This window comes from Hyperolius riggenbachi, chromosome 7 (genome assembly GCF_040937935.1).
Source record: "Hyperolius riggenbachi isolate aHypRig1 chromosome 7, aHypRig1.pri, whole genome shotgun sequence".
NCBI lineage: Eukaryota > Metazoa > Chordata > Amphibia > Anura > Hyperoliidae > Hyperolius > Hyperolius riggenbachi.
Window position 1 is genome coordinate 5551395 of NC_090652.1, and position 23614 is coordinate 5575008.

At 46.9% G+C, this 23614-nt stretch overlaps 1 protein-coding gene across 4 annotated transcripts in view; it reads right to left on the bottom strand.

The window, feature by feature from the left end:
* EPN2 (epsin 2) overlaps positions 1-23614 on the bottom strand; it is a 123243-nt gene that overhangs the window by 24927 nt on the left and 74702 nt on the right. For 3 of the 4 annotated variants that reach the window (XM_068243510.1, XM_068243512.1, XM_068243508.1), the window contains exon 6: positions 4125-4289. In XM_068243510.1, the coding sequence (XP_068099611.1) occupies positions 4125-4289 (165 nt within the window). The remainder of the gene's footprint in view (positions 1-4124; positions 4290-23614) is intronic. The other variant, XM_068243511.1, reaches the window with a different exon arrangement.

Below are 23614 nucleotides of genomic sequence, written 5' to 3' on the forward strand. Positions count from 1 at the left end.
ATGATCCAATTTTACGGCAATGCGATAAAAACGATCGGATCTCCCGAAAGAACCGAAAGCTTTTTTTTCCATTCGATTGAAAAATCCGATCGGATTTCCCATTTTGTTTTTTTTAATCGAACTGGAATGCCAGATATTTTTCTTCAATCTTTCTAAGGGCTCGTCTCCACTAGTGCGGCGTGCGTCTCGCAGATGCACACCGCACTGAGCCGGTGGGCGGGATCGCAGGCGAATCCCATGAGCCGTGCCATGCACGGCTATGGGATTCGCAGCCTCCGTGGCGAAATCTGCGGGGGGTTCCGGGCGAATCGCTCCCGCAAGCGATTCCGCCGCGACGCCGTCATCCCCTATGCCAGAGTTTCCCCGTGCGAATGATGTGCGGGGAAACTCTGCAGAATCGCGGCGAAACCGCCCTAGTGGAAACGGGCCCTAAAGATTGTATGGTGTGTGTTAGATTGTCAATTTATTAATATACACACCCTAGCAATTTTCTCTGATTTTCCAATCATTTTTTATCATAATTGGGGACAAAATTGAACATACATGTGTGGTACATTAAAGCAGAGGGACACCAAGAGCCCCAATAGTGTAATTCGTCTTGGGGACAACAAAATAAATGAGAAGTTAAAATTATACTTACAAACCAGGGTTACCAATAGGCAACCACTGTATAGGCAGGTGGGGAGAACAATCCTGACCCCACTCAGGAATAAAAAGTCGCTCTCTGTAGACAGGAAAATAGGGTAACAACCCTCCACCCAGGGTGGACTCAATGTAGTGTACAAGATACAGAGGCGCCAAAAGAATAAAAGGTAATTACATGAACTTAAAAAAACCAACTGGTTAAACAGAGGAGGCAGCGGTGGTCTTACCCCCTCCAAACAGACACAGGCAAGGACTGCGATTCAGACAGTCAACAATTTATTCGGAACTCCAAAAAACAATGCAACGCGTTTCACGGGCCATACATCCCGCTTCCTCAGGCAAAATACAGTAGGAGTCACAGCATCTGTATTATATCAGCGAGCTCGGCGCCTCTGTGTGGTACATTGGTCATATTTTTGAAATGTTACAATCAGTCAGAAAAATTGATTGCAGTTCTTAAATTGAACAGATATTTAAAAAAATGGTATGGCGTGTGGCCACCTTAAGACTTGTTTATGGGGCGGGAGGAAGCCCCGGGTAAGTATCAGAGCTTTACTTTACTGTCTCTGGTACTCTTTAAAGAGGAACTGTAACATCAAAACATCCCCTGGGGGGTACTCACCTCGGGTGGGGGAAGCCTCCGGATCCTAATGAGGCTTCCCACGCCGTCCTCCGTCCCACGGGGGTCTCGCTGCAGCCCTCCGTACAGCCGTGACGCAATATTTACCTTCCCGACTCCTGCGCAGGCGCTCTGACGGCTGTCGGCTCCGAACTACACGGAAATACCCGATCGCCGTCGGGTCTGCTCTACTGCGCAGGCGCAAGTTTCCGGCGCCTGTGCAATAGAGCGGACCCGACGGAGATCGGGTATTTCCGTCTATTTCCGAGCTGAAAGCAGCCACAGCGCCCCCTGCTGGAGCCAGCAAAGGTAAATATTGAATTGACAGTCGGGCCTGTCGCCGGCTGTTCGGAGGGCTGCAGCGAGACCCCCGTGGGACGGAGGACGGCGTGGGAAGCCTCATTAGGATCCGGGGGCTTCCCCCACCCGAGGTGAGTACCCCCCAGGGGATGTTTTTGTTGTTACAGAGTCTCTTTAAGGTTCCTGACATTTTTTTGTTTGTTTGTTTTTGTACTTCTTTGATACAGCTGTAATACAGCTTGTAATCCACGAAGGACCGGCACCACACAAGGTAAGTATAGCTCTCAAGTTGTAAAATGGTCATATACGTATATGACCATTTTACAACTTGAGAAAGGCCAGAGGAGGCCGAAACAACTGTTTGTTGTTGTTGTCGTCATGCCTGCACTAATAAAATCCTAAAGAGCTATACTTACCTTGTGTGGTGCCGGTCCTTCGTGGATTACAAGTTGCTGTGACCCCCTAGGTACCGGGGTGAGGACCTGGGCACACCAATCGTTTGGTTTTGAGCATTGTTTGGAGCTCCTGGACGCTTGCAGAATAAAGCTGTAATACAGCTGTAACTTTTTAATTACTTATGCTATCTTAGTGATATATATCTTTCAGTACAATACAGGCATTCTTTGGGTGATATTTTTTCCCCAAAACTATTTTATTTTATGGGGAAGAATTAGGCATAAATGCAGAAAACATACATTTTTTGTTTTCATTTTTCACCCTTCCGGGAAGGATCAATTGTTTGGTCCTTCCCGGTTAAAATGTTACCCCATATGCCATATTTTATTGCTAGCTGAGCATGTGGCGGACCGGTACCCCTGTAGTGATTAGATGCGTTCGCTAGGGCGACAGTTCGGGGGCCATAGTGCTGTACAGATGCACCGCTAGACAACAGCAGAGCGTTACATCTGTAGAGCAAACTAGAGCAAACAGCATTGGGGACCCCAAACTCTGCGCCATAGCGATTGGATCCAGTCACTGCAAACGGATAAGCTGGCGATAATGGTCAACGCCACATTCCCAACTAGTGAGGAATCAATTGAGGTAAGTCTAAATTGTGTTTTTAGAAGCTACCCAGCAGAATCCCTTTAAAGACCACTATTGAGGGAAAAAAAAGTAGGCAGTTAAAAGCTGACAGAAACGGTTTTGGGCCAGTCCATCTCCTCAAGGGGGATTCTCAGGGTTTTCTTTGCTTTCAACAGCATTTCATGAACAACAGTTTAACTACCAATACAGTAATATTCCAGCTAGCCTCCCTACTCACTTGCACGCTGTTTTGTCAGCTGGACTTTGCACCTGCTGATCAGGAAATGCTGTTGAAAACAAAAAAAAACCCTGAGAATCCCTCATGAGGAGATGGACTGGCCCAAAACCTGTCGGTTCTGTCAGATTTTAGCTGCCTACTTTTTTCGCGATAGTGGTCCGTTAACCTCTTTCCGACCGCGTCACGCCGATGGGCGTGGCCGCTGCGGCAGCCCCAGGACTGCCTAACGCCGATTGGCGTAAAGTCCTGGGGCCAGCTAATTCAGGAGATCGCGCGCAGGATGCGTGCGCACCTCCTGTTTGGGGGGCGGAGCTCCGCCCCGCCTTCAGTCTCCGAGCCGCTATTGCCACTCGGGAGACTGTTAGACGGCGCGATTGCCGTCTATTTCTATGTGCAGCGCTGCGATCGGCACCAGCACTGCACTGTGGACTGCCATGTGACACGGCTGTCCCCCTGGGGGACAAGAGAGCGATCGGCTCTCATAGGCTGAAGCCTATGACAGCCGATCGCCGTAATTGGCCGGCTGTGGGGAGGGAGGGAGGGAAGGGGTTTAAAGGAACAGTTTTTTTTTTGGTTTTTTTTTAAACGGCAACAATAATATTTATTAAAAAAAAAAAATAAACATGGGGGAGCGATCAGACCCCACCAACAGAGAGCTCTGTTGGTGGGGAGAAAAGGGGGGGGGGGATCACTTGTGTGCTGAGTTGTGCGGCCCTGCAGCTTGGCCTTAAAGCTGCAGTGGCCAATTTTACTAAAAATGGCCTGGTCACTAGGGGGGTTTAGCACTGCAGTCCTCAAGAGGTTAAAGGGGAGAAACCTGGGAATGTGAAGTGGTTAAAGGGGAACTGAAGTAAGAGGTATACGGAGGCTGCCATATTTATTTCCTTTTAATCAATACCAGTTGCCTGGCAGCCCTGCTGGTCTATTTCTCTGCAGTAGTATCTGAATAACACCAGAAACAAGCATGCAGCTAGTCTTGTCAGATCTGACTTTAAAGTCTGAAACACCTGATCTGCTGCATGCTTGTTCAGGGGCTATGGCTAATAGTATTAGAGGCAGAGGATCAGCAGGGCTGCCAGGCAACTGGTATTGCTTAAAAGGAAATAAACATGGCAGCCTCCATATACAGTACCTCTCTCTTCAGTTCCCCTTTAAGGGCAAGTCCTGAACTAGTTATAGCCGGCTCAGGGATCTATATTTTAATTTTAGAAGTACATTAATACAAATGTTATACAAATGACACAGAACTGGTCTATAACAGCAGCCGAGTCCTCCTGCACCTTCCTGTGTGTGGTTTACCTGCGCTGCTGCTGGTCTTCATTGCCGGCGTCGGTCCCCAGGGGTCAGCGTTAGCGCGAGCTCCTCCTGTCGCCGTGGACGGGGCCCAGGGGTCCTGGCTTTTGGGCGCAGGTAGCGATGAGGATCCCCAGGGGTCGGAGGAAGCAGCTGATGTCTTGGTACCTGCTGAATAAACACATGGAGAGTGTAATGCTTGGCACTGAGCCGTCACATGTCACACCTAGCTGTGTGCAGGCCAATACACCAGCCTCACCTATATACCAGCCTCACCGGCCTCTGCAGCTACATATGTACAAATAAACACCAATCCAGACCACAGTGCTGAGACCGTACTGACAATTCCTGATCACCACAGGCGATACTCTCCATACAGTCCTATGGCGAGGCTAACAAAGACACCTATAGGCCATACATTAGACGATGGCCTACAGACCAACCATCAGATAGATCCCTCCCTGACCAAATCTGATCAGAGAGGGATCTATTGCCTGCCCACACACTGTAGTCAGATCTCCAATAGATTTGAGCATGAAATCTGACAATTTGCTCGATCGGAAGTCAGGTCTGAAGTGAAAATTGCATGGTGTGTACCAGGTAAAGAGCACAAAGCAGAACGTAATAGCAGTTGTTTCTCTTTGCCCCTGGTCTGCTTTGCTGGGAGTACTGCAAATCTCTGCAGGGGTTTTGGCTCTGCTTATAAGACAATTATCAATCACTGCCATTTCATTATCAGCCGAGAGTAAAGAAAGCCCGCTTTTACAGTGAACATTCTTCCCTTAGGGCCTTTTCACACGAAGGTGGTGAGGTCAAGGTGCGGTATTTTTTATGACATTAAAAAAAAAAATTTAAAATCGTTTTAATTTTTTTTATCGTTTTTAAATTTGTTATGAGAATTGCCATTTTGAAATGTATTGTTTTAGAAACCTTTTTATTTTTTTATTTTTTTTTACACTATATGCGGCAGAGGGAGGTTTTAATGTCAAGTATCAGGAAGGGGGTCTTAGTGTTAGGCGTCAGGAATGGGGTCTTAGGGTTAGGCACCACCAGGGGGGTCTTAAGATTAGGCACCACCAGCGGGGTCTTATGGTTAGGCCCCACGGGGGCGGGGGGGGGGGAGAAAAGTTAAGGTTAGGCACCACCAGAGGGGTGTTAGGATTAGACACCACCAGAGGGGTCTTGGAGTTAGGCACCACCGGGGGGGGGGGGGGGGGGGCTTATGTAAAGCGTCACCAGGGGGGGGGGGCCTTATGGTAAAGCGTCACCAGGGAGGGGCCTTATTTGTGGCTACAAGCACTATTAGGCACTGCTATTTGGCCTGAGGAAGTGGGTATGCACCCACGAAGCGCGTTGCCAGTGCAATAAAATTCTATCAATACGTGAATTTGTCTTCATTGAGGTAAGCCACCTCACTTTTTTCATTATATTTGTTTTTAAAGTATTTTATCTGCTCTGGGCGCCTCTTCCCCCTTTACCTTGTGCCTTCACCCTCCTTTTGGAGGGGGATCAACCCTCTTTGACCAGTTTAGGTCATTTGAGGTTTGCTTTTTCCCAAGAGGGCGACCATCACCAGCTCCGTCTGGTCACCCGAGTGGAGTCGGGGTTATAGATCTCCACCTGCTTCTAGTGGTCGGTTGCCCTTCTGCAACCCACCTTTGTGAGTATAATACATTCGCATATTTTACATACTTCTGGTACTGTGACCTACTGCACCATTTGGGCTCTTGTTGTCTCTGGGTTTTCTTTCTGCAGGGTGCAATTTTTATTATCCCTACTTTTTGTCTGTTCTTAAGTTGGAACATTGTGCCATCTCTGTCCCCTGTACCTCCTCCGTGCCCCCCTGTGCCTCCAGTGTCCCCCTCTGTGTCACCTCTGCCCCCTCTATCCCCAGTGTCCCCCTCTGTGTCACCTCTGCCCCCTCTATCCCCAGTGTCCCCCTCTGTGTCACCTCTGCCCCCTCTATCCCCAGTGTCCCCCTCTGTGTCACCTCTGCCCCCTCTATCCCCAGTGTCCCCCTTTGTGTCACCTCTGCCCCCTCTATCCCCAGTGTCCCCCTCTGTGTCACCTCTGCCCCCTCTATCCCCAGTGTCCCCCTCTGTGTCACCTCTGCCCCCTCTATCCCCAGTGTCCCTCTCTGTGTCACCTCTGCCCCCTCTATCCCCAGTGTCCCCCTCTGTGTCACCTCTGCCCCCTGCACCTGCTTATACAAGTTTAAAAGCCATTTTTTCTTTGAATTTTTCAAAATCGATTCTCTCAAAAACTACAAGTCCAATTTGAAAAAAAATGTTTGGGCTTGTTCCCATGGAAACTGAGAAACCATGCCATTCGTATCGGTGGGTTGTTCGTAAGTCGGGCGTTTGTAAGTCGGGGACTACCTATATACATAATTTTTCCTTTTTATTGTTATACACAATATTTTGCAATTACAGCTTCGCCAAGCGCCCTTTTGAATACAGTTATTTTAACAATATTTATTATTCTGAGATAAAGAAATGATAAACATTATAGTACACGATATTCTTTGTTTCCTGTCGCCCTTATTTGATGTTTGCGCATCGCAGTGTCGTATTTCCAGTGTTGTCCCGTGAGAAGATATAAATTATTTACAGAAATATGAGAGGTGTCCTCACTTTTGAGAGATAGTGTAAGTAGACCAGCACTATTGAGGGACTCTATAGAGCCTTTCCTGACCTCCTCCTGGGATGCTAGTCGCTCGGATATCCTGCCAGCGTTAGGTTTTTGTGACTGGGAACAGATATACAGATTTTTACAACGTCTGAAATGTTGTGTATTCTGCAGCGACACAACCCGGCCAGCAGCTTCTTCCCTGCTAACACAACACTGGCCTCTGCCTAAGCCGTGTGTTATAATTAGAGCAGGGTGGGACGGAATCCTCTGCGTGCGTTTGTGGCTGGGTAATTGGTGCGCTGTACACAGGCCCTGCGAGGTTGCAGGTTCGTACGCAGGTGGCGCTGAAAGCAGAGCTCCAGGATATGGTTATAAATAAGTTATGTGTAGGAGGATAAAACAGCACTACTGAAATCAGGATTGATTCTGAAAGACCGCCAATGTTTGCATAGACTAAATTAAAAAGGTACGCGTGGCAATCTGCTTCTTATTCCTGTACTTCCTGAGCGAGAAACCAACATCAGCACTGAACAATTTCAGCCCAGAGAGGTGGGTCTCCGCCCCGCCCCCTCCCTGCACTGTACCAGCTCTGTAGACTAAAGGCTCATACACACATCAGACCAAAGTCTTTGGAAAATGAAAGATCACAGACTAATTTTGTTATAATTTAAGTAGGCCTCAGTTATTTGGACTGAGTTAGTCAAAAAGGCTTGAGGAGCAGACCTGCCCTTTAAGGGGATTTTCTCTTAGAGAGAAAATCTGCAGTTCTGTCAGCAGAACTAGGACATACCAAGAAGCTGTTCTATGGACAAGGCCGCAGGTCTCCCTGACCTGGGCATGTACCACCACTAGAACAATAAACATCAGCCATGTTTTATAAATATCCACATTCTTGTATGTATGTCAGAAGCCGCACTGAATATTAATCGAGTAGGTGTGTATGATGACACCACGAGTGGGTCCACCAATAGTCTGATCTAGGGGATGGTGAAGATGATGTCATATTTAACTCTTTCCTAGTCGGTATTAAAGTCTGAGTGAGCTATGGTAGCTCACTCTGCTTCTTACTTTCACACTAGCTCGCAAGGCTGACTGGGACCTCTAAGTATGTTCATTCCTTTCTGTAATCTGATATAATGTATGCTGTACATAGGTAGTCTAGTGTAACTTAGGTTAGAAAGAAGGTACCTGATGGACTTCAGCAGGAAGTCTAATCAAGAAGCTTGTAACGCAACATGAAGATTGGCGTGGCTAGGATATGATGAACTGTATCTATCTGTATTTCTGTTTCCTGAATAAATAACGTGAATATTGAAGAAGCCTGAGAAAGTCTATCTCCTGCTTGCTGTGTTGAGAGTCAAGTTATCTCACAGTCTGTGAGATGCAACTATAAGAAGTTGATGGTGTCGAAGCAAGGTGATTTAGAACAGTTTCCAACAAATTTTACCCCCTTTCATGTAGTATGAGAGCCATACCTACACAGTCTATTCTATGGAGCTGAACTCCCCATCAGACAGAAATCTTACCCCCTTCCATGTAGTATGAGAGACACACCTACACAGTCTATTCTATGGAGCTGCACTCCCCATCAGACAGAAATCTTACCCCCTCCCATGTAGTATGAGAGCCACACCTACACAGTCTATTCTATGGAGCTGAACTCCCCATCAGACAGAGATCTTACCCCCTTCCATGTAGTATGAGAGCCACACCTACACAGTCTATTCTATGGAGCTGAACTCCCCATCAGACAGAAATCTTACCCCCTTCCATGTAGTATGAGAGCCACGCCTACACAGTCTATTCTATGGAGCTGCACTCCCCATCAGATAGAAATCTTACCCCCTTCCATGTAGTATGAGAGCCACACCTACACAGTCTATTCTATGGAGCTGCACTCCCCATCAGACAGAAATCTTACCTCCTTCCATGTAGTATGAGAGCCATACCTACACAGTCTATTCTATGGAGCTGCACTCCCCATCAGACAGAGATCTTACCCCCTTCCATGTAGTATGAGAGCCATACCTACACAGTCTATTCTATGGAGCTGCACTCCCCATCAGACAGAAATCTTACCCCCTTCCATGTAGTATGAGAGACACACCTACACAGTCTATTCTATGGAGCTGCACTCCCCATCAGACAGAAATCTTACCCCCTCCCATGTAGTATGAGAGCCACACCTACACAGTCTATTCTATGGAGCTGAACTCCCCATCAGACAGAGATCTTACCCCCTTCCATGTAGTATGAGAGACACACCTACACAGTCTATTCTATGGAGCTGCACTCCCCATCAGACAGAAATCTTACCCCCTCCCATGTAGTATGAGAGCCACACCTACACAGTCTATTCTATGGAGCTGAACTCCCCATCAGACAGAGATCTTACCCCCTTCCATGTAGTATGAGAGCCACACCTACACAGTCTATTCTATGGAGCTGAACTCCCCATCAGACAGAAATCTTACCCCCTTCCATGTAGTATGAGAGCCATACCTACACAGTCTATTCTATGGAGCTGAACTCCCCATCAGATAGAAATCTTTGCAAGATTCTGCACACAAAGATGCTGTACACATGCAACAGATCAGCATCTGCAAAAGATCCGTTCCTGCAAAACCCATTCATAGTCTATCAGTGGCGGACACAGGCAGCAGTGGGCCCCTGTGCAAAATATCAATTGTGGGCCCTCTTGACCTGCGGCGCGCGAAGCGTAAAAAAATGGGTGCAGCTATAACCTGCGGCGCGCTAAGCGCAAAAAATGGGCGTGGATAGAACCTGCGGGCGTGGCAATGACCGGATAAGGGCGGAGCTAACTGTAATTTAAAGTGATCCCGGGGTGAGAGTGATATGGAGGCTGCCATATTTATTTCCTTTTAAACAATACTAGTTGCCTGGCGGCCCTGCTGATCTATTTGGCTGCAGTAATAAACTGAATTACACCAGCAACAAGCATGCAGCTTAATCTTCTCAGTTCTGACAATATTGTCAGAAACCCCTGACCTGCTGCATGCTTGTTCAGGGTCTATGGTTGAAAGAATAAGAGGCAGAGGACCAGAACGGCAACCAGGCAACTGGTATTGCTTAAAAGGAGAGAAATATGGCAGCCTCAATATTATTCTCACCTCAGGTTCCCTTGAAAAGTGCAACGCAAAGACAGTGGGCCCAAGTTTTGGTGACCCTTTCCCCAGAAAATTCACATAATTGTGCAGGTTTTCTCAAGAAAATACACATAATGTGAGCAGATTTGCCCAGAAAATACATTCAATCATGTCGGCAGATTTGCCCAGAAAATACGTGCAATGATGTCGGCAGATATGCCCAGAAAATACGTGCAATCATGTCGGCAGATATGCCCAGAAAATACGTGCAATCATGTCGGCAGATATGCCCAGAAAATACGTGCAATCATGTCGGCAGATATGCCCAGAAAATACGTGCAATCATGTCGGCAGATATGCCCAGAAAATACGTGCAATCATGTCGGCAGATATGCCCAGAAAATACGTGCAATCATGTCGGCAGATATGCCCAGAAAATACGTGCAATCATGTTGGCAGATATGCCTAGAAAATACGTGCAATCATGTCGGCAGATATGCCCAGAAAATACGTGCAATCATGTCGGCAGATATGCCCAGAAAATACGTGCAATCATGTCGGCAGATATGCCCAGAAAATACGTGCAATCATGTCGGCAGATATGCCCAGAAAATACCTGCAATCATGTCGGCAGATATGCCCAGAAAATACCTGCAATCATGTCGGCAGATATGCCCAGAAAATACCTGCAATCATGTCGGCAGATATGCCCAGAAAATACCTGCAATCATGTCGGCAGATATGCCCAGAAAATACGTGCAATCATGTCGGCAGATTTGCCCAGAAAACACATGCAATCATGTAGCAAATTTGCCCAGAACATACATGCAATCATGTGGCAGACCTGCCCAGAACATACACGCAATCATGTGGCAGACCTGCCCAGAACATACACCTGCTAAAATAAATAATAAAAAAAAAACATTTACTCACCTGCAGCAGCAGACCTCCTGTCCCAGCCTCCATCCGGCGCGCAGCTCCCATGGGTGGTTGGGTGGATAGGTAGCCTGGTGGGTAGGTAGGCAGCCGGGTGGGTAGGTAGGTAGCCCTTAGCCGGGTGGGTAAGTAGCCTGGTGGGTGGCTGGGTAGCCGGGTGGGTAGCCTGGTGGGTGGCTGGGTAGGCGGGTGGGTAGGTAGCCTGGTGGGTGGGTAGGTGGGTGGTTAGGTAGCTGGGTGGGTGGGTAGGTAGCCTGGTGGGTTGGTAGGTAGCCGGGTGGGTAGGTAGGTAGGTAGCCTGGTGGGTAGGTAGGTAGCCGGGTGGGTGTGTAGGTAGCCGGGTGGGTGGTTAGGTAGCCGGGTGGGTAGGTAGCCGGGTGGGTGGGTAGGTAGCCGGGTGGGTGGGTAGGTAGCCGGGTGGGTAGGTAGCCGGGTGGGTGGGTAGGTAGCCGGGTGGGTGGGTAGCCAGGTAGATAGCCGGCAGGGTGGTTAGGTAGCCGGGTGGGTAGGTAGCCAGGTAGATAGCCGGCAGGGTGGTTAGGTAGCCGGGTGGGTAGCTAGGTAGCCGGGTGGGTAGGTAGCCGGGTGGGTAGGTAGCCAGGTAGATAGCCGGCAGGGTGGTTAGGTAGCCGGGTGGGTAGGTAGCCGGGTGGGTGGGTAGGTAGCCGGGTGGGTAGGTAGGTATCCGGGTGGGTAGGTAGCCGGGTGGGTGGGTAGGTAGCCGGGTGGGTGGGTAGGTAGCCGGGTGGGTAGGTAGCCAGCAGGGTGGTTAGGTAGCCGGGTGGGTAGGTAGCCAGGTAGATAGCCGGCAGGGTGGTTAGGTAGCCGGGTGGGTAGCTAGGTAGCCGGGTGGGTAGGTAGCCAGGTAGATAGCCGGCAGGGTGGTTAGGTAGCCGGGTGGGTAGCTAGGTAGCCGGGTGGGTAGGTAGCCAGGTAGGTAGCCGGCAGGGTGGTTAGGTAGCCGGGTGGGTAGCTAGGTAGCCGGGTGGGTAGGTAGCCGGGTGGGTAGGTAGCCAGGTAGATAGCCGGCAGGGTGGTTAGGTAGCCGGGTGGGTAGCTAGGTAGCCGGGTGGGTAGGTAGCCAGGTAGATAGCCGGCAGGGTGGTTAGGTAGCCGGGTGGGTAGGTAGCCAGGTAGATAGCCGGCAGGGTGGTTAGGTAGCCGGGTGGGTAGCTAGGTAGCCGGGTGGTTAGGTAGCCGGGTGGGTAGGTAGCCAGGTAGATAGCCGGCAGGGTGGTTAGGTAGCCGGGTGGGTAGCTAGGTAGCCGGGTGGGTGGGTAGGTAGCCTGGTTAGGTAGCCGGGTAGGTAGCCGGGTGGATGGTTAGGTATCCGGGTGGGTGGGTAAGGTAGCCGGGTGGGTAGCTATCCGGGTGGGGGGCCCGACTCCTATCCTCCCTCACTCACCTCGGGGCCCCCCTCCCGGTATGCGCTGCAGCCGGCGGGAGAGCAGAAAATACAGGAAGTCTCCGGCCGGGGCTGCAGCAAACGCTAGAGGCAGCTGCTGCTTAGTTTCCGATATGTCTCCAAAGTTGGAGACCAAGCGGCAGCTGCCGCCCCGGCCGGAGACTTCTTGTATTTTCCGCTCTCCCGCCGCATGAGGGGGGGGGGGGAGGTGAGGGGGGAGGACAGGAGTTGGGCCCCCCGGGTTAAAAAAAAAAAACATAAAAAAAAAAAAAAAAAAACCTGCAATACTTAATGGGCCCCTGAAGCAGCAGAACTTCAGGGGCCCTCGTGCGGCGGCACGGCCTGCACGGCCGTATGTCCGCCACTGTAGTCTATGATATCTGCAGATCTCATACACACCTTGTTTAACGGACAATTATCTGTAGATCAGATCCACCATGATGGAACTTCAGATCGGCAGATAATTGTCTGATCTGCAGATGAATGTCAGTTAAACAAGGTGTGTATGGGATCTGCAGATGTCATATACTATGAATGCATTTTGCAGGAACGGATCTTTAGCAGGAACAGATCTTTTGCAGATACTGATCTGTTGCATGTGTGCAGCATCTTGCAAAGATTTTTATCTGATGGGGAGTTCAGCTCCATAGAATAGACTGTGTAGGTGTGGCTCTCATACTACATGGAAGGGGGTAAGATTTCTATCTGATGGGGAGTGCAGCTCCATAGAATAGACTGTGTAGAGTATGGCTCTCATACTACATGGAAGGGGGTAAGATTTCTGTCTGATGGGGAGTGCAGCTCCATAGAATAGACTGTGTAGGTGTGGCTCTCATACTACATGGAAGGAGGTAAGATTTCTGTCTGATGGGGAGTGCAGCTCCATAGAATAGACTGTGTAGGTGTGGCTCTCATACTACATGGAAGGGGGTAAGATCTCTATCTGATGGGGAGTGCAGCTCCATAGAATAGACTGTGTAGAGTACGGCTCTCATACTACATGAAAGGGGGTAAGATTTCTGTCTGATGGGGAGTGCAGCTCCATAGAATAGACTGTGTAGAGTACGGCTCTCATACTACATGGAAGGGGGTAAGATTTCTGTCTGATGGGGAGTGCAGCTCCATAGAATAGACTGTGTAGGTGTGGCTCTCATACTACATGGAAGGGGGTAAGATTTCTATCTGATGGGGAGTTCAGCTCCATAGAATAGACTGTGTAGGTGTGGCTCTGATACTACATGGAAGGGGGTAAGATTTCTGTCTGATGGGGAGTGCAGCTCCATAGAATAGACTGTGTAGGTGTGGCTCTCATACTACATGGAAGGGGGTAAAATTTCTGTCTGATGGGAAGTGCAGCTCCATAGAATAGACTGTGTAGGTGTGGCTCTCATACTACATGAAAGGCAGGGGCGGCGCCAGGGGGGTGCAAGGGGGTGCTCGAGCACCCCCTAGAATTGTCCAAGCACCCCCAAAGCACCCCCTGGAGTGAACTGACTTCAGGCGTCTAAAAGACGCCAAGTCAGTTCACACAGCGGCAGCACGGAGCAGCAGGCAGGGCTACGGTAAGATGGCCGCCCGGAGCCCTGTTCTGCAGACTTCGAGTCTGCAGTGCATGGCTTCGGGCGGCCATTTTCCCGTAGCCCTGCTCTCTGCATGCAGGCAGGAAGTCTCGTCGTGACGTCGGGAAGGAAGAGGATCGTGGGCGCGCGGGCGCTGCGCGCCACAATGAGGTCGGGACTCGGGACAGGAGGTCGGGAAAGAAGGTCTTCTGGCTGTAGGTGAGTAAATGGGTTTTTCTTTTCTTTTTCAGGTGATGCTGATTGTGCATATTGGGGTCATATCTGCTACGGATTGTGCATATTGGGGTCATATCTGCTACGGATTGTGCATATTGGGGTCATATCTGCTACGGGTTGTGCATATTGGGGTCATATCTGCTACCGATTGTGCATATTGGGGTCATTTCTGCTACCGATTGTGCATATTGGGGTCATTTCTGCTACCGATTGTGCATATTGGGGTCATTTCTGCTACCGATTGTGCATATTGGGGTCATTTCTGCTACCGATTGTGCATATTGGGGTCATATCTGCTACGGATTGTGCATATTGGAGTCATATCTGCTACCGATTGTGCATATTGGGGTCATATCTGCTACCGATTGTGCATATTGGGGTCATATCTGCTACCGATTGTGCATATTGGGGTCATATCTGCTACCGATTGTGCATATTGGGGTCATATCTGCTACCGATTGTGCATATTGGGGTCATATCTGCTACCGATTGTGCATATTGGGGCCATATCTGATAACGATTGTGCATATTGGGACCATATCTGCCACCGATTGTGCATATTGGGACCATATCTGCCACCGATTGTGCATATTGGGACCATATCTGCCACCGATTGTGCATATTGGGACCATATCTGCCACCGATTGTGCATATTGGGACCATATCTGCCACCGATTGTGCATATTGGGACCATATCTGCCACCGATTGTGCATATTGGGACCATATCTGCCACCGATTGTGCATATTGGGACCATATCTGCCACCGATTGTGCATATTGGGACCATATCTGCCACCGATTGTGCATATTGGGACCATATCTGCCACCGATTGTGCATATTGGGACCATATCTGCTACCGATTGTGCATATTGGGACCATATCTGCTACCGATTGTGCATATTGGGACCATATCTGCTACCGATTGTGCATATTGGGACCATATCTGCTACCGATTGTGCATATTGGGACCATATCTGCTACCGATTGTGCATATTGGGGCCATATCTGCTACCGATTGTGCATATTGGGGTCATATCTGCTACCGATTGTGCATATTGGGGTCATATCTGCTACCGATTGTGCATATTGGAGCCATATCTGATAACGATTGTGCATATTGGGGTCATTGGACGTGTTTTTTGTTAAAATCTGCTCACATTACGTGTATTTTCTTGAGAAAACCCGCACAATTATGTGAATTTTCTGGGAAAAGGGTCACCAAAACTTGGGCCCTCTGTCTTTGCGTTGCACTTTTAAAGGGAACCCGAGGTGAGAATAATATTGAGGCTGACATATTTATCTCCCTTTAAGCAATACCAGTTGCCTGGCTGCCGTGCTGGTCCTCTGCCTCTTTCAACCATAGACCCTGAACAAGCATGCAGCAGGTCAGGGGTTTCTGACAATATTGTCAGAACTGACAAGATTAGCTGCATGGCTTGTTTCTGGTGTAATTCAGTTCAACACTACAGCCAAATAGATCAGCAGGGCTGCCAGGAAACTAGTATTGTTTAAAAGGAAATAAATATGGCAGCCACCATATCACTCTCACCCTGGGTTCACTTTAAATTACAGTTAGCCCCGCCCTCATCCGGTCATGACCACGCCCATTTTTTCGCCAGGTTGTAGCCACGCCCATTTTTTGCCGCTCGTCAGCTCCCCCGGAAATTGGTCCAGCACCTGCATAGCACCCCCTAAAAAAATTTCCTGGAGCCGCCACTGATGAAAGGGGGTAAAATTGGTCTGTGATCTTTCATTTTCCAAAGACTTTTATCTGACCTGTGTACCCACCTTAAGATTATTTCATCAGATACACATAAAAATATAGATTACAACAAAGAGAAAATGTGTGTATCAACCAAGTTATAACCTGACAAATCTGGCTTTGCAAATTTGGCCTAATTGGCTTATCACGAGACATTGGCGCTCCTGGATAGTGCTAATGTAGTATGAACTAATTCCCGCAGGGCAACCGCTTTGTGGTATTGGTTTTTGATCCTGCATAATTTGGCATGCGCAAGAAAATGTATATTTGCATGAGCAATGAAGGCCACTAACTCCATTGCTGTTTTACTGTGAGCTCCTCTGAGGACAGTCAGTGACATGACTATGTACTCTGTAATGTGCTGCAGAAGATGGAAGTGCTATATAAATACATAATAATAATATGGTAGGACATCACACTATGACTATGGTAGGATTAGAGTGTGAGCTCCTCTGAGGACAGTCAGTGACATGACTATGTACTCTGTAATGTGCTGCAGGAGATGTCAGTGCTATATAAATACATAATAATAATATGGTAGGACATTACACTATGACTATGGTAGGATTAGATTGTGAGCTCCAGTGAGAACAGTCAGTGACATGACTATGTACTCTGTAATGTGCTGCAGGAGATGGCAGTGCTATATAAATACATAATAATAATATGGTAGGACATTATACTATGAATGTGGTAGGATTAGAGTGTGAGCTCCTCTGAGGACAGTCAGTGACATGACTATGTACTCTGTAATGTGCTGCAGAAGATGCCAGTGCTATATAAATACATAATAATAATATGGTAGGACATTACACTATGACTATGGTAGGATTAGAGTGTGAGCTCCTCTGAGGACAGTCAGTGACATGACTATGTACTCTGTAATGTGCTGCAGAAGATGCCAGTGCTATATAAATACATAATAATAATATGGTAGGACATTACACTATGACTATGGTAGGATTAGAGTGTGAGCTCCTCTGAAGACAGGCATTGGGAAGCCTCCCCGAGGCGCTCCTGGATAGTGCTGTATAGCATGAACTAATTCCCGCAGGGCAAACCGCTTTGCGGCATTGGTTCAATGGACCCTGCATTAGTTGGCATGCGAAAGCAAATGCATATTTGCATGAGCATTGCCTCATGAATAGCCAATCAGGCCAAATTTGCTCAGCCAGTTGTGTCAGGTGTTCACTTGGTGTTTAATGCACACATTTAAATTCTCTGTGCAGAGACTATGACTATGGTAGGATTAGAGTGTGAGCCCCTCTGAGGACAGTCAGTGACATGACTATGCACTCTGTATTGTGCTGCAGGAGATGTCAGTGCTATATAAATACATAATAATAATATGGTAAGACATTAGACTATGACTATGGTAGGATTAGATTGTGAGCTCCTCTGAGGACAGTCAGTGACATGACTATGTACTCTGTATTGTGCTGCAGGAGATGTCAGTGCTATATAAATACATAATAATGATATGGTAGGACATTAGACTATGACTATGGTAGGATTAGAGTGTGAGCTCCTCTGGGGACAGTCAGTGACATGACTATGTACTCTGTAAAGTGCTGCAGAAGATGTCAGTGCTATATAAATACATAATAATAATATTGTAGGACATTAGACTATGACTATGGTAGGATTAGATTGTGAGCTCCTCTGAGGACAGTCAGTGACATGACTATGTACTCTGTAAAGTGCTGCAGAAGATGTCAGCGCTATATAAATACATAATAATAATAATATTGTAGGACATTAGACTATGACTACGGTAGGATTAGATTGTGAGCTCCTCTGAGGACAGTCAGTGACATGACTATGTACTCTGTAAAGTGCTGCAGAAGATGTCAGTGCTATATAAATACATAATAATAATATGGTAGGACATTACACTATGACTATGGTAGGATTAGATTGTGAGCTCCAGTGAGAACAGTCAGTGACATGACTATGTACTCTGTAATGTGCTGCAGGAGATGGCAGTGCTATATAAATACATAATAATAATATGGTAGGACATTAGACTATGAATGTGGTAGGATTAGAGTGTGAGCTCCTCTGAGGACAGTCAGTGACATGACTATGTACTCTGTAATGTGCTGCAGAAGATGCCAGTGCTATATAAATACATAATAATAATATGGTAGGACATTACACTATGACTATGGTAGGATTAGAGTGTGAGCTCCTCTGAAGACAGTCAGTGACATGACTATGTACTCTGTAAAGTGCTGCAGAAGATGTCAGTACTATATAAATACATAATAATAATAATATGGTAGGACATTAGACTATGACTATGGTAGGATTAGAGTGTGAGCTCCTCTGAGGACAGTCAGTGACATGACTATGTACTCTGTGAAGTGCTGCAGAAGATGTCAGTGCTATATAAATAATAATAATATGGTAGGACATTAGACTATGACTATGGTAGGATTAGAGTGTGAGCCCCTCTGAGGACAGTCAGTGACATGACTATGCACTCTGTATTGTGCTGCAGGAGATGTCAGTGCTATATAAATACATAATAATAATATGGTAAGACATTAGACTATGACTATGGTAGGATTAGATTGTGAGCTCCTCTGAGGACAGTCAGTGACATGACTATGTACTCTGTATTGTGCTGCAGGAGATGTCAGTGCTATATAAATACATGATAATGATATGGTAGGACATTAGACTATGACTATGGTAGGATTAGAGTGTGAGCTCCTCTGGGGACAGTCAGTGACATGACTATGTACTCTGTAAAGTGCTGCAGAAGATGTCAGTGCTATATAAATACATAATAATAATATGGTAGGACATTAGACTATGACTATGGTAGGATTAGAGTGTGAGCTCCTCTGAGGACAGTCAGTGACATGACTATGTACTCTGTGAAGTGCTGCAGAAGATGTCAGTGCTATATAAATAATAATAATATGGTAGGACATTAGACTATGACTATGGTAGGATTAGATTGTGAGCTCCTCTGAGGACAGTCGGTGACATGACTATGTACTCTGTAAAGTGCTGCAGGATATGTCAGTGCTATATAAATACATAATAATAATATTGTAGGACATTAGACTATGACTATGGTAGGATTAGATTGTGAGCTCCTCTGAGGACAGTCAGTGACATGACTATGTACTCTGTAAAGTGCTGCAGAAGATGTCAGTGCTATATAAATACATAATAATAATATTGTAGGACATTAGACTATGACTATGGTAGGATTAGATTGTGAGCTCCTCTGAGGACAGTCAGTGACATGACTATGTACTCTGTAAAGTGCTGCAGAAGATGTCAGCGCTATATAAATACATAATAATAATAATATTGTAGGACATTAGACTATGACTACGGTAGGATTAGATTGTGAGCTCCTCTGAGGACAGTCAGTGACATGACTATGTACTCTGTAAAGTGCTGCAGAAGATGTCAGTGCTATATAAATACATAATAATAATATGGTAGGACATTACACTATGACTATGGTAGGATTAGATTGTGAGCTCCAGTGAGAACAGTCAGTGACATGACTATGTACTCTGTAATGTGCTGCAGGAGATGGCAGTGCTATATAAATACATAATAATAATATGGTAGGACATTAGACTATGAATGTGGTAGGATTAGAGTGTGAGCTCCTCTGAGGACAGTCAGTGACATGACTATGTACTCTGTAATGTGCTGCAGAAGATGCCAGTGCTATATAAATACATAATAATAATATGGTAGGACATTACACTATGACTATGGTAGGATTAGAGTGTGAGCTCCTCTGAAGACAGTCAGTGACATGACTATGTACTCTGTAAAGTGCTGCAGAAGATGTCAGTACTATATAAATACATAATAATAATAATATGGTAGGACATTAGACTATGACTATGGTAGGATTAGAGTGTGAGCTCCTCTGAGGACAGTCAGTGACATGACTATGTACTCTGTGAAGTGCTGCAGAAGATGTCAGTGCTATATAAATAATAATAATATGGTAGGACATTAGACTATGACTATGGTAGGATTAGAGTGTGAGCCCCTCTGAGGACAGTCAGTGACATGACTATGCACTCTGTATTGTGCTGCAGGAGATGTCAGTGCTATATAAATACATAATAATAATATGGTAAGACATTAGACTATGACTATGGTAGGATTAGATTGTGAGCTCCTCTGAGGACAGTCAGTGACATGACTATGTACTCTGTATTGTGCTGCAGGAGATGTCAGTGCTATATAAATACATGATAATGATATGGTAGGACATTAGACTATGACTATGGTAGGATTAGAGTGTGAGCTCCTCTGGGGACAGTCAGTGACATGACTATGTACTCTGTAAAGTGCTGCAGAAGATGTCAGTGCTATATAAATACATAATAATAATATGGTAGGACATTAGACTATGACTATGGTAGGATTAGAGTGTGAGCTCCTCTGAGGACAGTCAGTGACATGACTATGTACTCTGTGAAGTGCTGCAGAAGATGTCAGTGCTATATAAATAATAATAATATGGTAGGACATTAGACTATGACTATGGTAGGATTAGATTGTGAGCTCCTCTGAGGACAGTCGGTGACATGACTATGTACTCTGTAAAGTGCTGCAGGATATGTCAGTGCTATATAAATACATAATAATAATATTGTAGGACATTAGACTATGACTATGGTAGGATTAGATTGTGAGCTCCTCTGAGGACAGTCAGTGACATGACTATGTACTCTGTAAAGTGCTGCAGAAGATGTCAGCGCTATATAAATACATAATAATAATAATATTGTAGGACATTAGACTATGACTATGGTAGGATTAGATTGTGAGCTCCTCTGAGGACAGTCAGTGACATGACTATGTACTCTGTGAAGTGCTGCAGGAGATGTCAGTGCTATATAAATAATAATAATATGGTAGGACATTAGACTATGACTATGGCAGGATTAGAGTGTGAGCTCCTCTGGGGACAGTCAGTGACATGACTATGTGCTCTGTAATGTGCTGCAGAAGATGTCAGTGCTATATAAATACATAATAATAATAATATGGTAGGACATTAGACTATGACTATGGTAGGATTAGATTGTGAGCTCCTCTGAGGACAGTCGGTGACATGACTATGTAGTCTGTAAAGTGCTGCAGGAGATGTCAGTGCTATATAAATACATAATAATAATATGGTAGGACATTAGACTATGACTATGGTAGGATTAGAGTGTGAGCTCCTCTGAGGACAGTCGGTGACATGACTATGTACTCTGTAAAGTGCTGCAGAAGATGTCAGTGCTATATAAATACATAATAACAATATGATGGTAGGACATTAGACTATGATAGGCCAGCTTTAGCCACTAGGCCACACACCCCATTTTGGATATAATGAGATAAGGGGAGCTCTCAGGTGCATTAGTATAGCCATGCTGAGTGTAAATGCAGCCATCATTTTTCTCTTACAGCAGAAAGTGAGACAGGAATGTGGTCAGGCGAGGAAATTCCTGTCAAGGCTTTAGAACAACCTTCAGATTGCAGACAGACAGTTTTTGCAGCTATTCTGCGACTGAGTTGAGGAATGCATCCCTGCCATACGTAACGTCACGCCAGGGCGGATCCCGCAGTGTGTGGTTGTGTGACAATTCTGTACAGAACAGGCAGCTGACTCCATGCGACCAGCATCTGCAAACAAAACTGTCTGATGTGCCCAGGGCAAGAAACACTGTTATTTGTAAATGGCTACACAGCATACATATTAAACACTGCACCCCCAACGGGTTTTTTACCCTAAGGAACCAAAGCAATTTTCACTTGACAGCACTCCTCCCTTTCGATCGCTAACAACTTTATTACTACTTATCACAAACAAATCATCTACACCTTGATTTTTTCACTACAAATTAGGCTTTTTGGGGGGTGATAATTGTTTTCAGTAATTACTTCATTTTCTATGCATTTTTATAGGTAAAAACAAGAAAAAAATGGAAACACACACTAGTTTTCCAATTTCTTCCTTAATAGTTTTAAAATAAGCAATGCTACTATAAATAGAATTCACACATTTTATTTGCCTGTTAGGCCCGGCTATCACAACATTTAAATGATGTACCTAGTACAATGTATGGCGACGATATATTATTTGGAAATATAGGTGTAATTTTTCTGTTTTTGTTTTTTTGTGTCCGGCCCATAATATAATAGTAATATACCCTCATAAAATACATATTAAAAAAAAACCTGAGTCCCTAATTCAACTATTTATGTAAAGTGTTTAGGGGATGTGGGGTGGCCTTTGGAAGCGATTCATTTTATTAATTTGTAGTTATAAATATGGTGTGTGTAATTTTACTTTTACACCACTAGATAGTGCTATAAACACTATCTTGATTTACCAGGAACTGTTCAGCAGCGGCACGCAGAGCTGGAACCAGGAAGTAGAAAGTTGTTCGCCGCTCGCTGCCGCTGCGTACATTGATTCTGGTCTGGAGAGAGGGGGAAGCGTGGAAGGGGGGCACCCAGGTGAGGGGGGGGGGAGACTGCTCTGTGCCCGCCGCTGCTCTTCCTTCCTGCGCTGTGCTCCCCCCCTGCAGTTCTCAGGGCCCCGGGGACACTGATGTCACGTGACGTCAGTGTAATTAAAAGGCCTACCAGGGAAAATCCTGAGCTCATAGCGGCCCAGTTCGACCCTGAGGATGCGCCTGCGCCTCCCCTTCCCAATTTGCAAAGATTGCACAGCACCCGATAATTTGCATGACATATTATACAGTTGTTGCGGTGTGAGTTTTTCTACGTAATGGTATTATGCTTTGTAATATGCAACAACTTGAGACATGACATGTTGCAGCTCAACACAATAACACACTGCTCACCCTCAGCCAGTCGGCCAGCCTCCATTCCTCCTCACTCAGGACATCAGTGCCACCTCCTCCCTTCTGCTGTGCAAGTCAAATGACCACTGGCGTACCGATAGGCCCTGCAGCACCTGCGCCTGTGGGGGGGCCCGCCCCCCCCCACCCCCTGGGGCCCGCTCGGGGCCGTGGTGTGGGAGCTGGAGGGGTGGCAGCATGAGGGGAAAGCCTTGGCCACAGTCGGCGGGGAGAGGGGAAGTTCCCCCCTCTCCCTCACCTCGGGGCTGTCCCCTCTGCGCTTCCCTCCAGCTTAAGTTACAGTGTGTGGGCAGCGGGCAGCGGCGGGCAGATACATACTTTCCATGCGCTCCACCACATAATCTTCACTCTGGCCTATGACGTCACTTCCGGAAGTGACGCCAGACGCCAGAGCGAAGATTATGTGGTGGAACGCAAGGAAGGTATGTATCTGCCCGCCGCTGCCCGCTGCCCACAGTATAACGTTAGCTGGAGGGAAGTGCAGAGGGGAGAGCCCCGAGGTGAGGGAGAGGGGGGGATCTTCCCCTCTCCCCGCCGACTGTGGCCAAGGCTTTCCCCTCATGCTGCCACCCCTCCAGCTCCCACACCACGGCCCCGAGCGGGCCCCAGGGAGAGAGGGGGGGGGGGCGCTCTGAAATTTTGCAGGGGGGCCCGGTGGGGCCTAGTTACGCCCCTGCAAATGACACACTGCTGCACTCCAGCCTTCCCCTCCTCACTTACTGTCAGACTCCTCACACAGCACAACAAGCTGCTTTTCCTCAATGAAGCTCTCCTGCCTCCCCCCTCCTCACTCACTGTCAGACTCCTCACACAGCACAACAAGCTGCTTTTCCTCAATGAAGCTCTCCTGCCTCCCCCCTCCTCACTCACTATCAGACTCCTCACACAGCACAACCAGCTGCTTTTCCCCAATGATGACCTCTTCACCTCGCTCTCCTCTTGCTTCCCCTCCTACTCTGACTGCATGCTGTTAGTGTAAACAC